Consider the following 12,604-nt stretch of genomic DNA (forward strand, 5'->3'; position numbering starts at 1 on the left):
GGACATCTGAGATCCATGACAAAGGATCTACAGACCTTCTTCTGCAAGTCACCCATAAAATTACAGAATGAGGGGATGTTTTGCAAGCATTTTTCCTTCCCCACTCTTTCTTATGACCTACAGTGACTTTAAAACCCCTAGTGAATGAAGTGGCAAAAGCCCTTCAAACCTTATCACTAGGTCCTCTGTTGCCTCCGGCACGTGACTTTTTTCAGATTCTTCGACCATTCTCTTATAAACCTTCTTACAAGAACTCCCAGCTTCTCCTGAATTTTGCAGTTTAAACTTTATAACAAATATTTATTTCACATCTCTAACAGTTCTTCAGCTCCCTGACTGAAACTTAACTTTATCTGCCCTTAATCCACCTAAAGTTTCTGTACATGGTGCAGGATAGCGATCTAATTTCATCTATGTTCTTTTTTTAATGGATAGTATTTTTCCAGCTCAATTTACTAAATCACTTACTTTTCCTCTCTGGATCTGACATTTTACTTCAGATCCTTATAAAATACTGTCTCATGTAAGAAAGTCTGCTTCTGGGCTCTCAGTCGTATTCCACTGATTGATTTACTCTCATGCTAGTGGCATACTATGTCAACCACAGTAAATGTTGAGACTGAGAAAGTTCCTCCTCCCTGCTCTCACAAGAATCCTAGCTATTTTTGGCCATTTAGTTGTCTATAGACTTAGAATTTACTCATCAGTTTCCATGAAGATATCTGATAGGATTAGAACTGAAATATATACATCAAATAGAGGAAATTAATAATGATGTCTTCTTATCAATGGTTATGGGAATATATCCATTTATTTAGGTATTCTTTAATGTTTCTTAATAAAACTTTATAAATCTTTTCCTACGGTTCTTTTATATAATTTTTGTTAGATTTATTCCTACGTATCTGATATTCTGTTACTATTGTAAAGTATGTCTGTTTGTACTGGTGTGTAGAAATGCAACTGACCTTTGTATATTATTCTTATATCCAGACATCTTGGTAAACCATAATTTGTATATTCTTTTCAGAGTTTGAGGAAACAATTACATTACTTATACACAATGATGGTTTTATTTCTCCCTTTGATTCCTTATTATTTCTAAATTCTTTTCTTATTGCACTAGAATCTCCATTACAATCCCATTCTTGTCCAAGTTTTTTTTAATGAAGAATTCTATCATTGGCCATTTGAGATTATATTTCCTATAAGTTTTTAGGAGACATTCTATCAGACTGAAGAAGTTTCTTTCTAATCCATAATTTGCTAACAGGCATCATTATGAATTTCTGTTGAATGTTATAAAATTTTTAATTCATTACGAAGAAATGAACATATTTTTTCTCCTTTGATCTGTAAATGTCTAAAATTACATTTATAGAATTTTATAAAACTACTGGATTTGATTTGCTGTTTTATGTAGCTTTTCCAGTCATTTATATTTAAGAGTAAAACCGGGCTATAAATTTCCTTTTTTGGAATGGATTTGTAGATTTTTGGTATAAAAGTTTTCTTTTCCGGGACGCCTGGGTGGCTCAGTGGGTTAAAGCCTCTGCCTTCGGCTCGGGTCATGGCCCCAGGGTCCTAGGATCCAGCACAGCATCCAGCTCTCTGCTCAGCAGGGAGCCTGCCTCCTCCTCTCTCTCTGCTTGCCTCTCTGCCTACTTGTGATCTCTGTCTGTCAAATAAATAAAGAAATCTTTAAAAAAAAAATAAAAGTTTTGTTTTCCTTGTAAATATTCTTACTTTGTGTACATTATGCAAGAATTTTATTAAGTTGAAATATGTTAAGGTTAAATATGAACTACTTGAAAAGTATGTCTGAGTCTAGGGTTTTCTCTGTAAATCAAAGATTTATTTCAACTTTTAACATATTAGTATTTGTAGTTGCAGGAATTCAGTTAGTTATTTTTTTCTGTTAGTTCCATTTAATTCATTCATTTGCATTTCTTAAAATTGTATATGAATGGAATAATACTAGTATTCTTTTGTCTCTCTTCTTCCACTCAGTATAATTATTCTGAGATTTGTCCATGTTGTCAATATATATCAACAGTTCATTCTTTTTTGCTAAATAATACTCTCTATTATGGCTGTACCACAGTTTATCTATTACCCAGGTGAAGGACATCTGGGTTATCTGATTATTACAAATGAAGTTACAGCGAACAATCATATATAAGTTGTCATACGGGCATAAATTTACATTCTTCTTTGGTAAAGACCTAGTAGTGGGATGGCTGAATTATATGGTAGGAGTATATTTAACTTCTTAGGAAAAACTGCCAAAGTGTTTTCCAAAGAGGCTATTACATTTTACTTTCCCACTAACAATATATGAAAATTTTAGTAAATTCCCATCCTCCCTGATACTATTTTTTCATAGTTTTTTCATTTTAACCATTTTAATAAGGGTCTAATGGTATCTCATTTACATTTACCTAAAGATTAATGTTGAATATCTTTTCATGTGTCTATTTTTTTTACCTCTAAATGTTTGTAGTGGTCTTTCAAATCTTACATCCATTTTTTTATTGTTATGTTCTCTTATTCATGAGTTTTAACATACACAACTAATGAATCATTGAACACTGTATCAAAAACTAATGATGTACTATATAGCTAACTGAACATAATAAAAAAGAGAAAATAAATATGTATTTCATCTCTGCAAATCAGCCAGTTCTCTTTCTCTGTATATTTTGTATACAAATCTTTTATTACATATGTGGTTTGCAAGTATTTCTTCTGGCCTGTGGCTTGGTTTTTCATTATCTTAACAGTATCCTTTAAAGAAAAAAAAAGATTTTCTTTTGAGAGAGTCCAATTTAGTCAATGTGTTATTTAATGGCACATGATATTCATGCCCTAAGAAATTTTTGCCTAACCAAAGGTGATAAATTTTTTTCTTAGGAGTTTTATAATTTTATAAATGTATACTTTATAAAGGTTTTACAATTTATAATTATAAATATTTCTAATTTTATAATTTTAAAACTATAATTTTTAAAAAGTTTTATAATTTTATAATTTTCTCTTAGGAATTTTATAATTATACACTGATTCATTTTGAGTTAACTTTTGTATGTGGTATAAATAGAAGTCTCTCTCTTTCTCTTTTTTTTTTTTTTTGCATATGGATATCTATAGGCTCTCAAAGCATTTGTTAAAAAGGCTATCCTTACACCACTGAATCGTCTTTTCAGCTTTGTTGAAAATCAGTTATCCATATATGTGTGGGTTTGTTATCTGCATTCTATATACTGTTCTTTTAGTGCGTTTGCCTATTTTTAAACATATCTTTTTATTTATTTGAGAGAGAGAAAGAGAGAGAGAGAGAGAATGGGAGGAGCAGAAGGATAACGAATTTCAAGCAGACTCCACCCTGAGCACGAAGCCTTGACATGGGGCTGGATCTCAAGACTCTGAGATCGTGACCTGAGCCGAAACCAAGAGTCAGATGATTAACTGACTGCACAACCCAGGCGCCCGTTTGTTCGTCTGTTTTTATCACAGTGTCTCAATTACTACAGCTTTATAATAAGTTCTGAAATCAACTATTGGAAGGCTTCCCACTTTGATCTTTCATCAAAGTTGTTTTTAGCAATTCTGGGTACTAAATACTTTCAATTAAGTTCTAGAAGACAGTTTGTCAGTTAACTGAATTGAGTCTATAGATCAAATTGGAGAAAATTAACATAATATTGGCTCTTCCGACCCACAAATGCAGTATTTCTCTTCATTAATTTGTCTTTAAAATTCATTTTTACAGTGTTCCATAATTTTTAGTTTACACATCCTTTATATTTATCAAATTTACCCCTAAGTATTTCATATTTTGACACATTTAAATGGTATTATATTATGAAATTTCAATTTCCAATTGTTCATTGCAGTTACACATAAATACAATTGTATCCAACAATCTCATAAACTTACTTCTTAATTTTAATAGCTTTTGTGTAGATTCCATCTGACTTTCTATATAGATGAAAATATCCCCAGTCAGAAAACTACTAATCTAATCTCTGCTCTATAAATTTGCCTTTTCTGTACATGTTATATTATTGGAATCATACAACATGTGGCCTTTCATATCTGACCTTTTATTTAGCGTAATTTTTTATGTTAAACCATGTGGTGGCATGTATTAATACTTTGCTATGTATAGCAATCCACTGTATAGATACCACATTTTATTTATCCATTCACCAGCTGATGGATATTTGAACTATTTCTACTTTTTGGCCATATTAATAGTGCTGGTATAAACATTCATGTACAAGTCTTTGAGTGGACATTCATTTCCATCTCACTTGGGCATACATCTAAGAGTGAGTCACTGTGTCATATGGTAGATTTATTTTAACAAACCACCAAATTGTTTTCCAAAGGGCTACACTATTCCACATTTTCATCAGCAAATGTATGAGGATTCCATTTTCTCAAAATCCTTGCCAAAGATTGTTATTATTTGCCTTTTTTAGTGCATTCATTTTACTAATTGTAGAGTGGTATCTCATTATTATAACTTGCACTTCACTAATAACTAATGATACTGGGAATATTTTCATTCTCTTATTTGCGAACCATATATCTTCAATGAAATGACTATTCAAATATTCTGCCTTTTGATTGCATTGTTTTTCTTCTCATTATTGACTTTTAAGATTTCTTGATGTATTCTGGATGCAAGTCCTTTTTTCAAATACATGCTTTGCAAATATTTTGTCCAGGTCTGTGGCTTGCCTTTTACCTTTTTAATAGTATCTTTGAATCACAAACATTTTAAATTTTTCTGAAGTCCAATTTATCACTTCAGTCTTTTATTGATAATGATTTTGCATTTCTCTTGAAACTTCTGCCTAACCCAACATAATGATGATTTTCTCCTATATTTTCTTCTGAGAGTTCTATAGTTTTAGCTCTTACAGTTAAGTTTTTATGATCCATTTTAAGTTAGGTTTTGTGGCTGGTGTGAGATAGATTCTAAGTTAATCTTTTTGCATGTGAATATTCAATTATTCAAGTATTAATAGCCAAGAAACAATTTTCCCCAACTGAATTCCATTGCATCTGTGTTGTAAATCAACTGACCATAAATATAAGGGTTTATTTTTGAATTCTGACTTAGGTTCCATTATACCAGTACCCCAATGTTGTGATTACCATAGGTTTGTATTAAGTTTAAAATCAGAAAGTCTTCTAAATTTGTTCCATTTTGGCTGTTCTGGATCTTGTGCGCTTCTAGATAAATTTTAAGATCAGTCTATTAATTACAGCAAACAATATTGTTTAGATTTTGCTAGGGCTTGTACTGAATCTGTAGACAAATCTGGAAGAGGACTGCCATCTTAATAATATTGAGTCTTCCAACCCGTTAATTTGGAATATCTCTTCATTTACTTAGATGTCACTTTAATTTTCTTCAGCAATATTTTCTGATTTATTTAGTATTCAAGTTTATACTTATTTTATGAAATTTATTCATAAGTATTTTAAAAATTTTAATACTTTTGAAATGTTAGTGGCTAGTAGGTAACATATAATTGATTTTGCATATTGTTCATTTACCTTGAGACCTAGCCAACATTGTTTATTAGTTCTAGTAGTTTTTTGTTGAGTTTTTAGAATTTTCTACATGTAAAAGAATCATGTCTGTGAATAAAGATAGTTTTACTTCTTTCTTTCCCTTTTGAATGACTTTTATTTATTTTCCTTGCCTGACTGCCCTAACTAGAATCTCCAGTGCACCACTGAATAAAAATAGTAAGAGCAAATATACTTGCCTAGTACCCAGTTAAGGAGAAAGCATTCAGTCTTCTATAATTAAAAATGATGTCAGCAGTAGGTTTTTTAAAGTCCTCTTTATCAGGTTGAGAAGTTCCCTTCTATTCCTACTTCGTTGATAGTTTTTGTTGTAAAGGGGTGTTGGTTATTGTCATAGCTTATCTCCATCTCATTACATGATCATGTGATTTTATCTTTTTATCTATTACTATGTTGAACTACATTTAATTGATTTTAATTATTAAACAAACACTGCATTAGGTATAAGTCCCTCTTGGTTACAGTGAATAATCATCTTTACATATTGTTAAATTTGATTTACTAATATTTTGTTCAGGATTTCTGTATTTGTCTGCCTTTGGTATTGGAATAATATTGCTCTCATAGAATGAATTTGAGAGTATTTCCTTCTCTTTTTTTTTCCCTCAAAGAATGTAAGAAAATTGGTATTTCCTTTTACATATTTGATCGAATTCACCAGTGAAGCTACAAGGTCTAAGCTTTTCTTTTTACTAATTTAGCTTCTTTACGTCATTATAGGTTTACTCAGATTTCTTCCTTTTTCTGGATCAATTTCTGTAATTTGTGGCTTTCTAGAAATTTGTCCACTTCTTCTATGTTGTTTAATTTCATGGCATAAAGCTATTCATTGCATTCCCAAGGGATTCTCCAAAGTATTTCCAAAGTAATCCTTTTAACTTTTTAAACTGGTAGTGATTTCCAAAGCATGACTGGTTTTAATAATCTGTGTCTTTTTCCTTGGTCAGACTAGTTGTTTATAAATTTTGTCGAGCTTTTCAAAGCACTGTAGTTGGATCTTTTTTTTTTCTTTTTTAAAATCCAGTCTGACAATCTCTCTTTAAAATTTTCCCCATGTAATTTGAAGCTCTATTATTACGTGCTTAAATGTTTAAGATTGATATGTTCTCTTGATCAACTTACCCTTTTAGTATTACAAAATGACCTCCTGAGTCCTTGGTAATAATCTTTGCTCTAAAGTCTTACTTATCTAATATTAATATAGGCACTTCATATTTCTTTAAATTCACATTAGTAGGATATATCTTCTCCATCCTTTGAAATTAAAACTCTTTGTGTTTTTATATTTAAAGTGGGTTTGTTATAGGCAATATATAGCTGGCTTTGGTTTTGTAAAAAACCCAATTTGATGATCTCTGACTTTAAATTGCAGTATTTAGACTATTTATATTTAATGTGATTGATTTGGTCGGTTTACATCTATAACTTGCTGTTTATTTTCTATTTGTCCCATCTGTTCTTTTTTCCATTTTCCTCACTTTCTATATTTTTTTGGATGAAATGGATACTTTCATGGCTCCATTTTATTTTATTTTTTCTATTGGCTTATTAGTTAGTTATAACCCTTTGTTTTGTGGTTTGGGGCTTAGAGCACACATACTTAATTGATTCAATCTACTTTCAAGTGACATCACACTTCTCATACAGTATGGTATAAAAATGTTATAATCATACACTTCTATTTTCCTCTCCTAATCTTCATGTTGCTGTCGTCATATATTTTACTTTTACATATGTTGCAAACCTTATACTACATTGCTATTTGTTTTAGCAGCCAATTATATTTAAAGGTATTTAAACAATAAGAATAAACCTTACATATTTATCTCTCTAATAATCATTTCTCGTGTTCCCTATTCCTTTATGTACATCTATATTCTATGTTTCTATCTGGTATCATATACCTGAGGGATTTCCTTTAATATTTGGTGTAGTGCATCTCTTCTGGTGATGAGTTCTTTTAGTAGTTGTATGTTTGAAAAAAAAATATCATTATCTCACCTTCATTTTTAAAAGAAAAACAAATGGGTACAGAGGTTGAGATTGATATCTTTTTCTCTGAGTACTTGCACTGTTTCCAATGAAAAATCTGCAGTCTTCTTTATTATATTTCTCAGTTATGTATCAAGTCTGCTGTCTCCAGATGCTGTATGGTTTTTTATTATTGGTTTTAAAAATTTAATTATGAGGTACCTTCATATATTCTTATGCATGTTTCTTGTGTTTAGAGTTCATTGAGCCTCCTGGACATGTGGGTTTATAGTTTTCATCAAATTTGGACAATTTTCAGCCATTATTTCTTCAAATATTTGCCTCTCCTCTCCTGCATAACTTAAATTACTTGTGTATTAGGCAGTTTCAAGTTGTCCATTGCTCACAATGTTATTTTTTAGTTCTCTTTTTTATTTGTGCTTTGTTTTGGATAGTCTTTATTGCTGTTTTTCCGAGTTCACTAATTTTTTCTCTGCAACACTTATTGTTGTTAATCTCATTCAGTATATTTTTATTTTAGACATTGCAATTTTCATTTACAGATATTTCATTTGGATCCATTTACACCTTTCATGTCTTTACTTAAAATTTGGAACATAAGGAGTATATTTCTATAACTGTTTAATATCCTTATTTACTAATTAGAACATATGTACCAGTTCTTGTTTAGTTTTGATTCATTTAAATCCTTTTTATGTTGTTTGGTTTTTTTTTTTTTTCTCTTCTGCATGGCTGGTAATATTTTATTAGAGGCCAGCTATTGTGAATTTTCCATTGTTATATGTTAGATATTTCTGTACTTCTATAACTATTCTCGAGTTTTTGCTACATGCAGTTGTGTTACTTAGAGACATTTTGATCCTTTTAGTTCCTGCTTTTAAGGTTTTTTTTTTTTTTGGTTTTTTTTTTGTTTGTTTGTTTTGTTTTTGTTTTTTTAGGTGATACAGTGTCAATCTAGGGCCAAATATTCTTCACTAATGAGGCCAGGACTTCTGCACTCAACCCAATGTTCTTTGAAATCTGATGTTATCGAGTCTCATGGGGGGAAAAAACAGACATTATTCTCAGGCATTATTACTTCTATTCTTTTTTTGGGTGGTCCTTTCTTGAGGCTTGGGTAGATTCTTCCATTCATTAACTAATCAGTACTCAGCTGAACGCTTGAAAGGGACTCTCTGAAGTTCTTTGTAGTTCTCTCTGTTAATAGTTCTCTCCTCTTCAATAGTCTTTTCTGTGAACTCTAGATACCATTGTCTCCCCAAACTCTTAGTTCCATCACCTTAGTTCAGGGAATCCATAGGCTCCATCTGCATTCTCTTCCCCTATGTTCTATGCAGGATATTCTTTTAAATTGGCATGCTAAGGCAATTTTAGGATTCAGCGCATTTGCCTTCCTACTCTTAAGAATCACTGTAGTTAGTTGCCTGATATCCAATGTTATTAAATCAATTGACTTATATATTTGTCCATTTTTGTTGTCTGATGTAGAAAGTCCAGTCCCTTCTATTCCATCCTGGTTGTAAGTGGTAGCCTTCCTCAGTAGATCTGAAACTTTAGTGTGCCATTCCTGAAGCTTTTTATAATTATTTCCTAATCCTATTCAAGAAGATAATTTTTAAAAATATAAAAGTTCATTAGACTAAACATATATAAAATATTTTCATATTAAAAGTATTAAAATTAAAGTAAGTCCCAATGACCAGTTATAAAATTTCACATTAGTTTAAAATATCTTGACATACTCTTTGCATGTGTGAATTTAAAAATCATAATACATTAGAGTAACAAAAGTAAATCTATTCAACTTTCCTTAGAAAATATGACAGAATAGCTAAAATGATGGAAACTGCAGCAAACATCATAGTTTTAATTAAATTTTAATTCAACATACTTAGTATTTTTAATACTAACCCTCCATAAGTTAGAAACATTAAAAACTGTTTTCATATAAATTCAAATTTTGTGAAACAATGCACACAGTAACACAGAATATATGCACCCATATTTCATTGATCTAACAGTACCATACTAAAAGAGACAATATTAGACATACTGAAATCATAAATCACTATATTTCAACAAATGGTTTTTAATACCAAAATAATAAAGATGTAAACATGGAAATACTGGAAAAGTACTACAGGCAGAAAAAAGAAGCTACTAACATTTTGTTCAGGAATTTAACATATGCACAATAACCAGACAAAGCACAAAACAACAAAACCAATTAAACTGTGCATATGAATACATGCATTAAACACTGTGCATGCTAAAATTTACCTGAAATATATGAACATAAGGCTTTATCTGGAAAAAAAATGTTAAAATACTGTCAAAAATACATTTAAAAATCATTATATGTAATAGGGATATTGAAATCTAATCTCCACTTTATAGTACAGACTGTATTTTAATATTTTTGTTATAAAATAAAAAGGGCATACTAACTTGGGATAAAATAAGATAGAAAGACACATCATATCTGAATTAGTAAAAAATCCAAGTATGTTAGCAGAAATTCTGATTAAATGAAATCGTTACAGGCTAAGAGAAGGTACATAAAATAAAAAATTAATAATAGACCTGCCCTGCATATTAATGGCAATCAATTTTATCTAATAATACATGGTTATATAACAAACCATGAAATGTAAGCGGTACTGGTTCCACAAAGAAATTTAGCATGCAGTAAACAACTAATGAGCTTAAATTGAAGGAATCTTAGAAAAACACTATGATTTCAGAGTCCTTGATTTTGAAAAAGTATATTTTAAAATCGATTTCTTTTAGAGGAAGAACAATTTGAAAATTTTCAGGGAACAAGTTATTTTTATATTCTCACTTGATAAAAATGAATATATAGAAAGAGAAATTGTCACAAATAAGTTAACAGAATACAAATTAGTTATATTTTTTCTATATAAATATTTATAAAGTTTTAAAAGGTAGGAAAATATTAATAAGTTGTTTTCACATTGAAAGACAAGTAAATTTTCATGTGAATATCATTAGAAATTTAAGGGAATGTATGAACTATCATGCCATAAGAATACCAGAGAAATGTAAATATGCCCTAATATCTGGAAAAATGTAAATATTTATCCTGACACATCTAAATCATTAGCCCAAAGATAGTAAGTCACAGGGAAATAAAATAACAGATACAAAGGCTATCACAGAAACTTAGTTTCTAATGTTCATATGAAAGATTTAAAATTTGAATGAAATTATTCTGAGCTTTATTTAACAAACAGAGAAGTAGGATGTTTGACAATGTTTTACATGATTGATTTGTCTGATTAGTAATCTATACAGTGGTGGAATTATATAAAGTATTTGGGGGAAAAAATTACTATTCTAACCACTGTGTAGGAATTTCTGAGGTTAGAGTATAACTGTAGGAATTAGAAAAAAAATTGTAGAATTGAATTTTATAAATATTGTAACATTTATCTGGACATATGTTCAAAAAAAAACAAGAAAAACTGCATCAACTAGCTTAAACTAGAACATAAAAAAGCAACAACATAAACTTTCAGGTTTGACCAACACTAACCCCACCACTTCACTTATCAGGTTACCAAGTTACCTTACACCATTTTCATTTAAAAGAAATTTCATACATTTATCATATATTTTTAAAACCCACTGTTACTTTTTTCTGAGTTTCCTTCCATTGTTTTCATATACAGCTTGTTTAAATACTCACTGGGTGTTATATGCAACTGAATAATTAAACATTACATCAAAAACTAATGATGTACTATATCCTGGCTAACTGAACATAATTATAAAAAATTTTTAAAAAACAGTTGAATAAAATAAATACTATTAAAAATAAATAAAAATAAAAATAAATTGATTATTTTCCAATGTGAAGAAAATAAATACTCATGTATATTTTTCTAGCCTTTTAACATTTTTACTTATTATACTTAAATTTCATTAAATCTAAAATTAATTTTGACATACTATATAAGGAAGTGGTATGCTGGTAAATGTTCAACAACTATCCATCTGGAGAAGAAAAACCTTGATTTGTAGTATTTGTAAATTTCCACAATGTAAATACTCCCAGATAGCCAATTCAAGCTACCAATGTCAATCTGTGAAGAGAAGAAATGTGCACGACTGGCTCTAGTTCCAGCATACCATCAGAAACAGAATTATTAACCATACTAAAGTTAAAATATAATAGTAGAAGAAATCCTAGGTAAAGTCACAAACATGAACTGAAAATGAGACGACTGAAGATGCTTTAAGATGTCAAAAATTCTTATATCACAAAGGAAAGGAAAACTGAGAGTAATAATAATGAAGAATCTCAACATCCAAAAAATAGACAATGAAAATAACAAAAGAAGAGAAAAGTTATAACAATCTTTCTAAATGAGAAAAAAAGTAGAATAAAAGTAATATAAAGAAAAAGAATTTGTATAATCAATAGAGCACACATGTATATAACTGATAGTACAAAACTGTCTTAAGAAGAGGTGATCACAAGACATGTAGCAAAAAGTTATAGGAAAAGTGTAACAGAAAAGTGTTACACAGTTAATAAATAAAATTATCATGTTACAAATTGAAGTAAATGTCTACATTGAAATCGTATTTTACATACTGAAATATTTAGATTGTAAATATAAATATGTATATCTGGGACATATTTTTAATATTTATTATTAAAATCCCTGCACTTAAAATGTAAGCTTGAATAGCTTGAAATGTTTATGCCTTTTTCCAATTTAAAAACTTTTTATAAATTGTGAATTTTTAATAATGAGTAGAAATTTTACTTTATAAAAGTTGTAAGTTTGAGCCCCACGTTGGGTGTAGAGATTACTTAAAAATAAAATCTTTAAAAAAAAAACAAAACAGTTTTATAATTTTACCAGTTTTATAATTTTTTTACCAGTTTTATAATTCTTCATAGATATCTTTGTATCATGTTAAATACTTTTTATTAAAATATTCATGATGATGATATTCATGCTCATACTGA

At 29.6% G+C, this 12,604-nt stretch overlaps 1 protein-coding gene across 46 annotated transcripts in view; it reads right to left on the reverse strand.

The window, feature by feature from the left end:
- RIMS2 (regulating synaptic membrane exocytosis 2) overlaps positions 1 to 12,604 on the reverse strand; it is a 586,269-nt gene that overhangs the window by 239,232 nt on the left and 334,433 nt on the right. For 6 of the 46 annotated variants that reach the window (XM_032858505.1, XM_032858496.1, XM_032858502.1 and 3 more), the window contains exon 18: positions 9,883 to 9,909. The exons of the other annotated variants lie outside the window; for them this stretch is intronic. In XM_032858505.1, coding sequence (XP_032714396.1) covers positions 9,883 to 9,909 — 27 coding nt within the window. The remainder of the gene's footprint in view (positions 1 to 9,882; positions 9,910 to 12,604) is intronic. 46 annotated transcript variants of the gene reach the window in all.

Source organism: Lontra canadensis, unplaced genomic scaffold, assembly GCF_010015895.1.
Source record: "Lontra canadensis isolate GAN:19392208 unplaced genomic scaffold, GSC_riverotter_1.0 scaffold15, whole genome shotgun sequence".
In the NCBI taxonomy this organism is placed as follows: domain Eukaryota; kingdom Metazoa; phylum Chordata; class Mammalia; order Carnivora; family Mustelidae; genus Lontra; species Lontra canadensis.